The sequence below is a fragment of the Lissotriton helveticus genome, chromosome 6 (assembly GCF_964261635.1).
Source record: "Lissotriton helveticus chromosome 6, aLisHel1.1, whole genome shotgun sequence".
Lineage (NCBI taxonomy): Eukaryota > Metazoa > Chordata > Amphibia > Caudata > Salamandridae > Lissotriton > Lissotriton helveticus.
Genome location: NC_136067.1, coordinates 1,909,164,079 through 1,909,180,394, shown reverse-complemented (window position 1 = coordinate 1,909,180,394; position 16,316 = coordinate 1,909,164,079). Strand labels below are relative to the sequence as shown.

The 16,316-nt window shown below is 44.0% G+C and overlaps 1 protein-coding gene across 3 annotated transcripts in view; it reads right to left on the bottom strand.

The window, feature by feature from the left end:
- The window catches only part of GALNT14 (polypeptide N-acetylgalactosaminyltransferase 14), a 1,160,089-nt gene extending 1,158,224 nt beyond the window's left edge, over positions 1 to 1,865 (bottom strand). The window contains exon 1 of one of the 3 annotated variants that reach the window (XM_078649861.1): positions 1,398 to 1,865. In XM_078649861.1, the coding sequence (XP_078505987.1) occupies positions 1,398 to 1,541 (144 nt within the window). In that variant the 5' untranslated portion in view covers positions 1,542 to 1,865. The remainder of the gene's footprint in view (positions 1 to 1,397) is intronic. The other 2 variants (XM_078649859.1, XM_078649860.1) reach the window with 2 other exon arrangements.
- Positions 1,866 to 16,316: the final 14,451 nt, after the last annotated feature.

The window sequence follows — 16,316 nt, the reverse complement described above, 5'->3', positions numbered from 1 at the left end:
AACAAAATATTTGGTCAGCGACAGCTCATCAAACTTTCAGTGCCTTCACAGGTGCCTGCAGAGATCTCTTAATATTGTGGGTGCCGCCCAGCCACTGTGGCAGAGGAAAGACCTCTGCCACTCTGATGGGCATCGGCTGCCCGCCAATCAATAGATCAGGCTCTTAATCAACCCTCGCCCAAGAATGCATAACATCACCACGTTCTCTTGTGAAGTGCTGCTATGCCCTTGCACCCAGTTTGCGCTATATAAAATTGCAACAACAAAAATATTGGAGGGCGAGTAATAAACTCCAATTGAACGTGTACGGTTCCTTGTTATCTCAAGTCCCTGCCTGGGTCCGGGCCGCCTGACAGTGCCTCGGGGTCCGCCTCAGGCGCTTCCCCGGTGAGGCGCGCGAGGCACCCACAGATGAGCACATCCTGCTGCAGGTGCCCGCCACCCGGGCCCCCGAGACCTCCGGAAGATGCAAAGATGCCTCGCGTGCAGCGAAGGGTTAATAAAACGACATACGTACGTGCAGCAAGAGTTTATAAAACGACATACGTACACTTCGCGCAGCCAACGAGAATAATGCTTATGTTTATTTATTTATTAATTTTGCTTTAGAAGCGCACAGAAGTCCAACCTGCTACGGCAATTTTAAGCTCTCTTAGTCAATCTGTGTCACACTTTGTGTAGGTATTTGAGAGGTATACGGTCATTCCATCGCAGTAGTGGAGCCCCCACTGTTTGGAACAGCTCGCTCCCTAACTTTTCGGCTATCAGTCGCACGGAGCGCTGTGCAAGTCTGCAGCGCGCAGGACGTACGAGCTACGTCCAGACTAGTTCAGACCGTGGCCCTGGAGCAGCCCCCGGGGGCCCGAGCTGCGAGCACGGAGCTTACACTGGAGACTGCGAACCTCACACCCACCTAAGCCGCGCGCGCGTTAATTAATAGACTTTTAATGGCTTCATGAGCTAATGGAAGTAAGAGGCTGGTTTAATTAGCCATGAATGACGGTGTGTACATGTCATCTTTATTTATGTGGGTGATTGTTTTATGGGCAGTCAGCCAGAAACATAGAAACAACCCTCTGTTTGTTCAACTATCAGGTGAAAGTACCACCTGCCCCCGTCCTCGTGCCCCCTTTTAAGAGTGCGTTATTGCGAGGTGCGCTCGCTTTGAAGAGAAAGAATGAGTGACTTTCTTCTACTCACAGTCAATGCCATTCCGCGGCTGTATTTATTCCGCAGGCAGATTACCTCTGGCACTTTGCTAGTTTCCCTGCCCGGCCGCTAATTCCCCTTCTCCGGGCGGCTAATAATGCAAATCCTCCGACGCGCTGGAAAGAAGCGGCTCCCGGCGCGCACGCACGGCTATGGAGCGCAGCGCGCCCGGGGCGGAGACGGCTTACCTTGGACACCTGTCCCTCCGGCTGCGCTGGCCCCGGCTTCCGCTTACTCCCCCAGAAGAAGATGAGAGCTGCGATCCAGAGCACCCCGAAGAGAAACAAAGCCACCCGGCGCGCCATCCGCTTCATGGCGAGCTCCGCGCTCATCCACGGACCGGCAGGGGTCCCCGGTGGCGCATCGGGGTGCGGGGCTAGGAGAGGGCAGGGGTCCCGGTCCGTGGGTCCCGGCCCATGCTGGTGCGTCCTGCCGCAGCCCAGGAGCGGTGAAGCCGAGCGGGAGCAGCTGTCTCGGGGTTCAGCACTCTGGAGAAGGACGGGGCGCTCTCCGTGCGCCGGTCCCTGGCTCTGGATGAGACTCGGCTCCCACCGAGGAGCGCACTCCGACCCCCCGCAGGAAGGCGGCAGGCGCACTTAGATCCCTTTCCAGTCCGATTACCGTCACCGGCTGGATTTCCAGCGGCTCTCCGTTCGTTTGGAAACGCTTAGCACCCCCTGCCGCCTGGCAGCCCTCCTGCAAAAGAGCGGCGCGAGGAGGCTGCGCGTGCACCTGTCCTGCCCGGGCGGCTCCTGCACTGCCCACACCTGGGCACCGGCATCGCTGGCAGCGGCCGAGGAGTGCACGGTCACGTGACCCAGCCCGTGCGGGGCTCTCCCAGAATATCGCATGCTCCGTAGTACTAATAGTGTTCTCTCACTCCCAGTCTGGGTGGGAGGGCGGCCGGCTGTCTTACTTCAGTGAGTTGCATCCTGACCTTTGGTCAGCCCTGGTTAGTTAGTCTGTGCGTCGTTCCTCGCCATGCTTCTGTGCGCTTCTCCTTTACCTTGCATTACAAACAACTTCAAGGGGTTTCTTCACATCTTTAGGCATTGATGCCACAGACAGGTTGAAAAACTGCCTAAAACTGGGCAGCGGGTTCTTGAGCATTCATTGGCTGAACTCGAGGCAGCAGCCCTCTTGAAACTTCCCTATTCACAGCCCATATTTATTCCCACTGTCCCCATTTTGAAGCACCAGTTGATTCAATACTTGGGACGATTGAGGGATTGATTGAAGCTGATTCACAAAAATCATTTATCATTAGGGGAAGTGATCTTGCAAAACTATTAGGTACTCTTACACATCTGGATGGATCACCCTGCAATGTCCAGCCCCCAGTCGTACAAGTCAAAAAGGGCATAGTCCGTTCTTTTTGTCATAACTGTATATGAATATTCCCATTTAAGATGTTTGGGCCCGTTTCTCAAATGCATGCATATTAACAGTGCCACATGGATACTACCTTACAGACTCCAAAATGCCTTTGTGAGTAGGTCTTACGTTTGACATGGAGTGTTCAAGGTTTGCCCTGTTTGTGTGTTTCCAGATTCCAAGGCTTTCACAATAAAAGTACTTTTTTCGGGTTGGCCCAAGCAGGCTACAGCTCAAGCAGGGTGAGGGAAGCTGTTGTGAGAGCTAGGAGAGACACTTCGTGGCATGCCAGCAGGCAGAAGTCATCAATCTGCAAGAACTTGACCCAAGGGTATCAGAGCACTTTACATGAGCACCAGTTATGTTACACAAGGACACATTCATTTTTTTTGTTAGGCACATGGATTTAGGTATTTGCCCAGAATCACAGGATGTTCAGCATCGTTGCCAAGACTCGAACCCGGATCCCTAGATTTGAGGTCGACCACCCTAGCCATTAGGCCACATCCTCTCCCCTAGAAGCTCTCCTTAACTACAAGCTTCCTCTCCGCTATCTTTCTGTAGTGCCTTCTGTGTTCGTTGTTTATGCTGAGAGCGGTAGAACCAAGCCTACTAGTCTCCTGGCCATTTCAGTGAAAATTATAACTAGCCCAGCATCCCACAAGAGACAGTGTGGGGCTAGTCTGTGCTCAGAGAGGGGTCAAGAACTGCTGCCCTTTGATTTAGGAAGCACACACGAGTCACTGGCGACAACAGGGCCTTCTGCAAAGCAATGCATTCTTGGTTTCCCCCTGGTAGCGGAATAAAGTCCCCAACAAGCAAGTAGGTAGGAAAAGGAAATACACATTTATTTAATTATTAAATGCTACAAAATTCTCTTGAAATCATCATGGCAAATTCCTACCAATCACAATAGTTTTTCTCCCACATCTGCAGTCCTACTCAAGGCCAATTTCTCATCCACCTGGTACAAAAAATCAGACAATCAAATTGAAATCAGATATCACAATCACCAAAATATTAGGGCGAATAACCCTATCAAAAATATAATAAAACATCTCTATCATCAAATTTGTTTTTAATTTGAAGACCTCAATTATTGATCACATAGTCGCATGCTTATGCCATTGCTGTAGCACACCAAAGTATGTCTGCTATAAATAGCTTACTTCTGATGCAGGTCTTAAAACAATAATTGTAATGTATTTTGATAGTGGGCGGGCTAGCTAAGTATGTTGAACGGTTGCCTCTGAAAAGTGGTGATGTGCCGCTCGGATCTGGCAATGCTAACTCAGACCCCATCCTTCCAAGGGTTCTTACATTGATCACCATTTCTTACATTAATATTATTTTCTGTTATTTACAGTACTTAGATACACTAGAAATGTGGGAGGAAACGCAGCATAAAAGCTGTTCTTAAATTGAATAATAACCTGCTTGCATTCATACAACACAATAATCATTTTGGAACCTGTTGAACAATTCAAATATATCCTGAATTTATACAGTTTTATTATTGCTAATCAAATATGTATATAAACAGAGATTATGAGATACATACATGGGTAAACTTTATTGTTCGAAACAGTTTTATATCCCTGTGCCAATTCTTTTTTTACTCAAACGGTGATGTGTCAAAAGTTCAAAAGTTTCATTACAAAGCTAGAAGCCAGATTCACGAGGGTATTTTTTTTACAAATCAACATATGTTTGCAGCCAAAAATACTCCCATTAACACCTGCCAGAAATTCACAAAAGTTCCTGAAATGCATAAATGTGTTTACTACTGCAGATGTCTATGGCCACCTTGTTAAAGAAGTGGGCATTACAAGCCACCTTTTGCACTGTAAGCTTGTGAATGTCCACAAGCACATTGTTTTTGGGAAATCACAACCTGAAATCTGATTCTATTCCACTGTGAAAATGGCTGAAATGTTACTCGAGTCAGAGGGTGGTGGTAGTACCCTTTTACGATGGGAAGGGAAAGGATTGCCCCCAGACTTACTGGGGCTTTCGGAACAGGGAAAATGTTTTCTTCAAAGTTAAAAAAGAGTGTTTTTTATTACACATTTGATTGCCCTTCCCACTACGTGGAATTATACACTATATACATTTACATGCAGGTGGAATCGGTAGCCTTAAAAGAGGTACATGACATCTGCACTAGTACACTCGGAATACTACACCTTACATGGCTTTCAAGGCATACTATTACATCTATGAATGAATGGTAGGAAAGTGTAAAAGAACATTCAGGCTTAGTCGTAGGGCTTTGTCAGGACATTTACACTTTTCTACATGAATTGGGCCATAGTATCCAACATTTGGTAATTATAAACTGCATCTAGTATTGGTCATAAAAAATAATATAGACCTACATCTAAATTTAGTGTATTGGCCTGGGGTTCAAATGTTGGATGATAATTCTAGACTGGTCGCCACAGTGTCCATACCAACCTACTACACTTAGGGGATTTGGGTACCATACATATTTCTGTAAGCTTGATATCCTTGTGATTGTCCTTTCAGTGAGCAGCCACGGGGCATTCGTCACCCCCATTTAACACCGAGAAATGCATGTTGTGCAATTGTAAGTTTCTAATGTCAATTTGTACCTCCTGCAGCAAGCCGCACACAGGCATATCATAATATTGATAGAAATATGTATAACATATGTACGATTCTACAGTGATTTGATCTGCAGTAGCCTACCATTCCTATGCACAATTTCCTTGGCTGTGCAGAATCCCAGACTGATAACATGGCCAATGAAAGGATAAACCCTAATTCAGACTGCCAGGTTTAATTTTCACATGGCTTTCTAACCAAATTTAGTTAATTTGTCCCTCAAATTTTCAGTTCTTTATAATGAAACATTTGTTCATCTCAAGTATGTTTAGAGATACTGGATCACAACGTTACCACCTGAGTGTATGAACAATATTTCTCAATTTGCAGTTTTCAGCAGGATACCATTTTAAGCCATGCACATTACACCCGCAGCATACATGCTAACCAATAGAGAACAAACACCATCCACTCCTTGAAGCCCTGTTCGGCACTCCATCCTGAATGATTCACTAGAACCCTCCTACACCCCACTCTTGGGATCCACTTAGGGCACGTGTGGGTGGTGGCGGAGCCATGCTGCTTCAGAACAATAATGGATTTACTATAATTGCCATACACAAGATCACACAATGACACTCACTATGGAGGTATACCAAGAAGCAAATACGGGGTCCACTTTCCCCTCACTTACACCAATTTGGACTAGCTATCTTTTGATGTTCCCTTCCACAGATCCCTTCTTCCGATCACTCCATCTCCAAATCCATATCCCTCCAAATGTTGTTCCCGCGTCCCTCCCCTTTGCAGTTGGTATTGTACTAGAGGGCAATTATTCTATATGCCCCTGCTTATCTTTGGATCTTTCGAGATGAGACTGATTACCAACAGTTCTCTGTTAGATACAGAAACTAGTAGCATGTTATCCCAAAAGACAAGCTTTCCATGCTTATGGAGATGCATGTATAAATATTATTCTATAACTACATCCTCTTTGCATACTGTTATTCATTTTGCTGACCGAAAACAAATAAATTAACAAATGCTGCAAAAAGGATACTATTTCAATAGTCTAATTTCATAAATATTCTAATTCTTGGCTGCTTCTCTATATGTCTTCCTATCCCTTAGTAGCTTTTTTCTGTTCCACGATTCTGCCTACCTGTGTGCTTCGTTATGTGTGTGCTTTATCAGACACATACTACTTTATCCTAAATTTGGCCTCCATGTTATTAGCAATAGCCTCCTATTCTTAATTCAATTGCTGTATAGTTTAGCTTGTCAGAACTCGCTATAAGCCAACCCAATTTTGGGAGAGATGAAAATAATGTGTAAGGTAAGTAATCTCTAGAGTATAAGTGGTGAATTTTGTAAAATAAAAAAAAAAGATACAATGCATGAAATGATCAGAATTTTTTTTTTGCAATGATTAAGGTTGCAATTTAAGAAGATTTCTATGTGTAATAAAAACATTAGACATCATACACGTTTTAAGAAAGAACAAATATAATTGCCATCAATTAATGTTGATAAGTAGATGACACTAAACTGCCATCTGGACAAATTACTTCTAAAACAGAAACCATTGCCATGGAATGCTCTAATAGCCATGTTAAAAGATTATTGTTGATCAAATTCATGCTCCTTTACTTGTTGTACTTTGTACCCCCTGGCTCTATACACAGAATTCAAAGATCTACTGTCACTTGCAGAAGGTGACCCATAACTCTATTTATTGTTATCAGAATTTTTAGTGGAACCTTCATGGTCTGTAATGCCATTGTCACCCAACGGACGTGGTGCTTGCGATGGCCGTTGGCCGACGAACGCACGCAAGGGGTTAAGCAATTTTGCAGTTGCAACGTTTTTCACATATTTCATGTATTTGGCGCATTTACTACATAGTCAATCATTCAGATTCTAACAAAAATGTTTCTATGCCATACAGATCAAAAATTAATAAAAACAGTGGAAGGTCCTCAACAAAAGTTGACTGGTAATGTTTCTGTTGCTTATTGTTATGTTTGTGTTTTAAACTGGTACTAACAAGATGAATCCATTGCCCAGAGAGCATTAACATGTGGAAATGTCAAAATAATTAGGTAGCACTATCAGAAAATCTACCACTTTTGCCATATAATTAGCCTTTTCCTGCCACATAATTTAGGCAATCCTGCTGCGTAATTTGGTCCTCCACTAACACTTAGTTCTATTGGCCCTGTCCTTTGCCTCGGGCAGTGGTGGAAACCATTCTTGAGGGGTGTCTACCGCGTCAATGTAAGCGCTTCCATGATGGGTTCATCAAAACAAAAGTTAGTGTCTTGCCTCAGCACACAGAGCTTTACTGCCAGATAGACCCACAGCCAGGGGGAATTCTACCATGCAGTCGAGGATATGCATTAACAGAGAAAGAAAATGAACATATGCAAGAACATCTGGACAAGCTCCAGGCTAATGGGAATATCTTCGTGCAGTGCCTGCCACCTTGTGCATGCCAATGAAGGGGGTACCATGGGTACCCCCCAAGTACACCCCCAGCCCCCACCACTCAACACCCGGGGGCAAACAACAAGCATCCCAAGCCAAAGTCCGCATGCCTTCCGCCATGGAAAGGCATTCTACCGCACCCATCATAATATGGCAGGAACCCCCACCATATTATGGGCCTTTTCCGCCCGGCAGGCAATCGTGACGATTGCGTGCAGGCGGAAAAGTGGCAGTCGGTCTTTCCATCCGCCGTGGTACCCACCGCCATGCTAATGTGGCGGGGGTAAATGGCCGTCCGGTGGTGAGTTTTGGCGGGTGGATCGCCATCGCCGGTCGGCCAGTGGCGATCGGCCCGCCATGATAATAGGCCCCTAAGTCTTTGGTGTCCTCACTACTCACTTGTTTATTGTGGGAAAGAACAGTGGACACAGGAGCTGTATAGACTACAGAACCCTGAATAAAGTCACCATAAAGAACAGGTGCTTATTACGCCTGATCCCTCACCTCCTACACCCAGTAAGACAGCCAGCTATTTACAAAACTGGACCTATGCAGGGAATACTATCTTTTCAAAGTCCGAGAGGTAGACCAGTGGAAGACTGCATTTCATATGAAATATGGCTTCTTCCAGTTTTCTGTTATGCCTTTCAGGCTCTGTAACCGTCCAGCAGCATTCCTGTTTTGTTATAAGTGAGGTCCGTTGAGACTTCCTGGATGTATATGTGGTCATCATCATCATCATAGATAATATTTTAATCTACTCCAATAATGATGCTGAGCACGTGGAACAGGTGTGAGTGATCCTTCGATTCTATGTGATAATTTTTCTGTACTACAATTGAAAATGAATTTTTCAAACTACAAACACAGAATATCTAGTTTTATTTGCCACTTGGGTATGGGTGTAAATGGACCAAGAATACTGGAAGCCATTTTGAACTGGCCTTCCTAGAATTTTATAATTTCTACAGGCTGTTTATTGCTAACACTTCTTGTATTGTTGCCACTATTACTCATCTCCTGAAGAATGGATTGTTTTTTACTTGGACTGTGGAAGCAGAAGTCATCTTCCAAAGGTTAAAATAAAGTTTTACCTCTGCACCCATCATGAGACGGACTAGGCCCTGTACCTACATATGTGTATTAGACTGAGCTTTCCATTTTGTTATTGGTGGAGTATTGTTCTAATGAGACCACAAGACTGGACAACTTCATCCTATGATATTTTTCTCCTAAAAGCTGCTCCCACTGAAAGCAATTACACTATTCTGGAACAGGAGCTATTAACCATTAAAGGAGCCATCATGCCTGCTCTGGGCTGGCCATATCGTGACCACTTATTCGGACCACAAAAACCTGCCATTTCTCTTACTGATACGAGCACTGTCTCTCAGATAATTGCGTTTGATGTTTTTTTCAGTGAGTTTGACTTTATCATAATTTGTCAACCCGAAATAAAAAATGCCAAAGTGGATGCTTTATCCAGGTATGGGTCATCAGAGGATTAACCACAGAAGAGAACTCCCTTTCTTGACCATACTTCAAGAAGGAACTGTGACGAGTTCATTACATTCGGAAACATTTCTTGATAATGTCCAATCTGCTTCAGTTCATGTAGATCCCCCTGAGTTGTACAAGATCCTGAAAGCATAATTTCAGATGGATTGTTCTTCTAAAAAGTGGATTTGAATGTATCTACCCTTGTACCAGGAGTCACTTTATTGGTATCATTCTGCACCCCTTGCAGCATATCCCACAGAGCATAAAACTCTTCTATTCAGTCAGCGTCAGGTTATAGTGGGAAAGTCAGACCAAGGATACACAGGTGTTTGTCCAGTTCTGGCATGTGTTAAATGTAGGGTGTGCACAATTTGCATAATTTGGTTTTACATAATTATGCAAAATTACGCTTAATTACATGTGTAGCAAATACGTCACTTAGCGCTATATTTTAGGACAAAATGCATACTTACGTCAGCGATTGACTTTTGTTTGTCCTTGGCCTAACATCCACAAGCGATGGATAAAAGAAATGTATAAACCAAATGATGGAACAGTTTTGATGATGCTGGCTGACATCTGCAGCACCGACTGCGTAGAAGCCCGCTTTCTTGCTGCGTTTAGTTACATTGACTCAACTCATCCAGCTAGAGGGATTTCTACTGTCTATAGCCTTTTTGCATACCACCCATAATCCATTCGAGTGCACCTACGAGAAAGAGTCAGGCGCCCTCTATGGTAGAACTTCCTCACCATCTTCACTGCATTTTTGGCTAGGTTTCTGCTATACAAAAATCCATTTATATACTTGCATACAATTTGACACAAGCTAGGAAAATTCTTCAAAAAGTCAAGATCGCTCATCAAAAGTAGTTAGATAAAAACCAACCACCAGCACCTCAGTAACACTTGGAGATCGTGTTTGTTTAGCCACCAAGCCCCTAAGATTAAAGAGGCCAAGAAAGTTACAGTCATGCATTTTTAGGTCTCTTTGCCATAGAACCTCTGACTACCCCGGCGACAGCTATGTTACATCTGCCCAGTGATCTCCTGGTACATCCCATTTTTCAATTTACTTTGCTCAAGACATATAATGAACACAGTTGACATGATCCTCCTCCTCCATTACATGATGTATGAGGGTGGTCATGTGAAAAACGAGCTGCGAGTCATTGTGCAGTCTAGGCACATAAAATGACTATTATTTTACCTAGTATTCTGCAAAGATATGGCCCTGAGAATGGGTTATATGAGGCAGCTGCGCATGTTGATTCCCCATGTTTGGTTCACATTTGATTCATTTATTTCACTCTCATTACACAGCAGGTCTCTCACAGATGCCCAACTTGACTACCCATTAACTTTACTTATTCAGAGAATTTCCTTGTTTGTTATAGAGGAACTGCTCTTCTGCTTCTTCTTGTGAGCATCGTTTACAATATATCATGTGGCTATTAAAAGGAGGGCTCTAGGGCAGTTGTCAGCTGTACCGGCACCTCATTCTTCATTTGTAGTAACAGTTGACTATGAACTTTTTGGGGACAGAGTTTACATGCTTTTTATGCCCGAAGATCCAATACCATCCATATTCTTTATAATGTGGGAATATGTGATGTATGTGCACAATTTTAGCAATACTATTGACCTTACATATTAATATTTGTCTTCAGATCAGCTTAGGCATACAGATACACCGAGAATACTAGTTGAAGAAAAAGACAGTTAATGAAAAGGTATAGTAGGATTATTTAATTTCTAGAATAATTTTCACAGTATTAGCTATGATTCTAATATTGTCGTTTCGTGATTTAGGATTGGAGGCAGCGGTCGCTAAACTGCAGACCAGATTGGCCTGAGCTGAAGGCTGTTATCTCAACTGGTGTTTCTCTTCCCGGTTCTCTTTGCAAGCAGAGCTTTTAGGTGTCCATGATATTGAAAGCCTTGTTTGGCAAGATGGGTGAGACCAAAAAGCTTCTGACATGCCTGCAGACTTGGTGAATCATGATATTTTTAGAGATAGGGTGATCAAACTTGTCCATTTTCCAAATGACTTGGGGTTTTCCATCTGTGATGTTCTCTGCGAATAACTTTGAAACCACTAAGTGAAAGAATATTGGATTTTAATGTAGCTGCAACCTTTCCGATATTATTTCTTTCTTTAATTTGGGGAATTGTTGTCCAGCTGTTTTGTTGTTATATGGCAAAATGTGTTTTCAGTGTACAGGTTCATGCATGTCCTTTATATATCTTTAAATGATCACATGCTCACTGAATGCTCACTATTCCCTTTCTACAACCTTGCTCAGTGGGGTTTGGATGTATGGTCTGACCTGGAGTCAGGCTCTGCTACCTTGTGGAGAAGTGTGGCTCACTGGTTAGAGGAGGCAGACCTGGAAGCAGAGGTCAGCCTGGGACCAGGGTTCAATTCCTGGCTCGGCGGGGTCTTGAGTCCTAAAATGTCCATGGACTCGACAATTCTCGCTCCGGTGCCTACTCGATTCGCGGGTTCACACTCTGCGACTCTGGGCAATAGCTTGCTTAATCTCCACAATGGCCCCTTGCGGCGGGATGCCTGGCTTTCACCTTGCGGATACCCTGCCAGGGTTATCTCACAGGGGAATACCAGGACGGGTTCCCTAAGCAAGTGCTTAGAAACCGCTTGGTGATTTGCGCTATATAAATTCCTGTACATTTACATTCCTACTTTCTGGAAGTCAACCTTCATAGTGCACAGACTTTGGCCAAGCCCTTGGGATACGGTGCAGGGCTTGGCCTGTGCCCAACCCCCTGCCACTGGCAGCTCATGATCGAAGGCTGTCCCAACAGTGGGTTGGGAGCAGGGCCTAATGTGGTTCCAACTATCTTTGCCCTGGAAACAGACACCTATTATAGTGTGTTCCCTTGATGGTGGCAGTGACTTGGTCCCGAGTTCTAACAAAAGACATAAAGGAGCAGGGTAGGGATACCCTGACCTCCTAGGCCTGGTGTGGGCACCCGGAGGGACCACGCCTGGGACAGAAAACAATTTTTGTTTTTAATTTTGCAGCGAATTTGCAGAGGATCCTTGAATTCACTTCAACAACAAAAAAAGGTGCAGACTCATGCACTAGGCAAAGAAACGTCCCTCCAGGTGGGCTAGGGCTCTGTGGAAGCATGGCATATATTTGAGGGGAAGGAGGCATGTGGCCTCCTCCCTAAATTTCAAATAAGCCCGGGAGACCCCATATCTACCTATTGGCTTTATCAAGGTGTTAGCACATCATCATACATAAAGCAGACCTATTAGCTTTGTCAAAAAGTTACCAATAACTATAACCAAATGTATATTTAAAAAATTCACACATTACAATGTTTAATAATAGTGATAGTCACAAAATATTTTCAATAAAACAAAGAAAAAATATATAGTAAGTTCCCCTAGGGTCATGGATTTAATGACCCAGGACACTTACCCTTTCTGTATGTACCTTGGGGGCTGCGCCACTCCCTGCAGCACTCCCCAACATTAAAAAACATGGTTGATGGTGCTGCTGCCCCTTCTAGGGGCACCACCAGGAACACAAAATATAATTCCAAAGCCTAGGCCATTATGTTGCTCTCCTATCTTGAAGCAGTGAATAATACAGTAGCTGTTCATTTAATATTCTTAAAAAAAATATTTTTGGAGTGTCCCAGTCCCATTAAGGATTTCCAATAATTTTTCTAAGTGTAATACAAGAGGAACCATATCTGCTTTGCAGTCTCCAAGCCCAAGATGTTAGGATCTCACATGTGCTTTTTTAAGTGGAACTTCAGCTGGGGCACCTGCTATGTCATGTTTGTAAGTGCTTCCCGTTGAGGTTTAATCTATGTGAAGTGAGCATCAGGGCCAGAATGGAACCTCATTTTAGACTATAGGAGTGCACAGTTTATCTGTAAATGTCTCTCCAACTGCATTATTTTCTGCTGACGAATTATAAGTGCTATCTCATTGGGTAAATGTCTAGTGAATATTGCACACTACAGCTGTGTAAAGGACGACCCTTTAAGTATTTGTCCGAGTCTCTCCTTGTCATTTGTTTTAGTGGCTTAATAACAATAAATTTTTTCAAACTTTTTTATTCTTTGCAAATTTGTTGCAAAATATCACGCTACACATGTTCCTGTTTTGCAGAAAGTCGCCAATATAGCGTCTTTTTGAAAAAGTGTAAAACACATATATGCACATACAGTAATTAATGCTGAAGAACAATAGTTTTACTAATATAGGTGCACATAAAGATGGCGGGCGGATCGCCGCCGGCACGGGCGATCCGCCCGCCATCCACGTAGCAAAGACCCCGCCATATTAGGATGGCTGGGGGGTCCGCGGTGGACGGAAAGAATGTCCACCACTTTTCCGCTGGTCGACTCGTCAACCAGTGGAAAACAAGGTTAATATGGTGCTGGTGTGTCCTAGACACCGCCATACATATTACCATGCCTCCGGATATGTGCATTTCCATGGTTGCGTTGCCCCCCTGCATTTGCATGCACAAGGTGGCAGGCACCCCGCAGTGCCTGTCACGTTGTGCATGCAAATGCACAATGTGCATTCCCAGCATTGTGGCGGGCGGTGCTTTGAGCACCGCCTGCCACAATGCTGGGAATAGGGTTTGCCACCACCACAGTGACATCCTAATGTCAGGTGCGCGACCGCTGCACCCCTTGCAGACGGTCCCGCATTCTGTTACGGTGGCGGGTGGACAATTCTAATAGGCCCCATAGTGTTTAAATGTGTATTTCTATAATTAATTTTAATGTTAAGCACTTTTTAATTGTATGTCTCATCATCGCATTGACTTCGGTTTTTGCGATGCCATCAACGTTCGTGAATATCATGTGACTAAGTAACAAAGAGATTTGTTTGGAGAAAACACATTTCATTAATCTTCAAAGGACGTTCCCACCCATTTCTCTCTTCTTGAAGCTTCCAGTTAACATTTGGAAGATTCTTATCAAGTGTCCTGAACTGCGCTTCGGATATTTTTTCATCATTTTTTTCTTACATAAAATGGCAACTGAAGAAGTGAGGAGCAGCAGCTGCATCAACAAACTGAGGAGCAGGAGCACAGCCAAATCATGAAGACTCTTCTGACAAGGAACCAGCCTCAAAAAGCAGAGTATTGCTTAGGATTTATTTGCAATCCCTTCTGGCAAAAAACAACTCTTGTGGGACAACAAGCATGTTGTCCCATTTAAAAACATACCATAATAAGCACCTGAAGAAGGCACAGAAGGAGAGAAGTGGAGAGTAGCTTGTCAACCTCTAGGGCTGCACCACCTGCACCAGGATGAAATCTTACTTCAGAAAAATCACAGGAGTTGCGGACAAAATGCATGTTTTGTATAGACTGTAACACAACCCTAACAGATGACAAGCAGTGTGCTGCTGTCATTTTGAAAACAGTGAAAAAACACACTTATGAAATCTTTTTTATGCTTACGCCGCTATTTCCACTGTTTTTTAGTTTGTGGTCATAATATTTTATTTTCCAAGTTGCCATTTTATTTAATAACAAATAAAATATTACAAAAGGTTAGAAAACAAAAATAAATAATTTAAAAAACAGTTCCAAAGAAAAAGAAGAAAAAAAGGTTCTTGTTAGAACTGCCTTTCTTGGTTAAAAAGATAAACTGTATGTCTGTGTATATAAAAAGAGGAGTGCTTGAATATGTGAGTGACTGAGGGGCATATTATCAACAACTAGCGTTATTTATCGCTGAATAAGCTTAGCGAAATTTTTTTATCGCCGCCCATCGCCGGATTTTATCGCAGACATAACATGCTATTAGCAATGTTTATCTCCAAAGCGATAACATTTCCGGCGATAGCGGCGAAATGCGTGAATATCGCTGGAAATCCAGCGATATTCAGGCATTATCGCTAATAGGGACTTAGCCTGAATATCCACCTTCCATTGGATATACAGGCTAAGAACTGGTCTGAGAAGGCGTTAGGTTTTGGAGATATTCGCGCTTAGCGCGAATATTTCCATCGCTACGCCTGCATTGATAATAGGCGATAGCGATGTTAGCGACTGCTTTCAATCGCTAACAGGTTGGGTACGCCCACTTTGCATGTCATTAGCGATAAATATCGCTGACATGCAAAGCGGGCCCCAAACCGGTCGCTATCGCCTACAGTTAGCGACAGCTTGCTAATAGGGCGATAAAATTATCGACGCTTAGCGGCCGCTAAGGAGGTGATAATCTCATATCGCCCGCCTTGGTAATATGCCCCCGAGTGTGTTAGTGGCTGCATGAGTGAGTGACTGCCTCTGTAAATGGAAACACTGTGTAGGTGCTTGGATATTGAGTGAGTGTTTGTGTTAGTGGCTGTATGACTGACTGACTGGGTGGGTGAATGACTGTGTGAGTGCGTGACTGGATTTGTAAGTGTCTATATGGGTGAGTGATTGACTGTATGAGTAAGTGATAGAGTAGGTGAATGCCTGTATTTGTGTGTGTTACTACGGGGTGGGCGTAGTTCACGAAGTAGCGCTACGCGTAGCTACGCAAAATGCACTTTGCACTAGGTGAGCTACGCGTAGCACTACGAGAACTGCATAGTAGCATGTTGCCACTGTGCAAGATGTCGTTTTCAATAATTGCACAGTGCGGACAAGCATCCGGCACTGTGCAATCATTGAAAACGGCATCTTGCACAGTGCGAACTGTACTTTTCTGCCGCTCGAGTACATTTTTACTCGAGCTGCAGCTTTCTCAACACGGACTGGTAGTTACTCATTGCGAGCAGTCGCGAGCATGCGCGACCACTCCCAATGAGAAACCTGACCTCCCCACGTTGAGAATCTCGCAGGGAGGTTTATTTTCCTTGCTCGCGATCGGCAACTTGATGTTGCTGATCGCCAACAAGGAAAAAGTCTCGCAAGGATGTCATTTTGCTTGCTCGCGGTCGTCAACTTGACGTTGAGGACTGCGAGCAAGCAAAAAATGACCGCTGCACTAGGCTACGCATGTTTGCACTGTGATACGTGCAGTTCGTGAAGTGCGAAGTTGAGCAAACTTCGCAAACTACGCAAGCGTAGCGTAGTGCTTTGCCCAGGGTTAGTTACTGTATGAGTTAGTGAGTGTGTTTATGAGTGAATGAGTAGGTGTATGAGCTACCGTACAAGTGAGATAGTGGGTATGTAAGT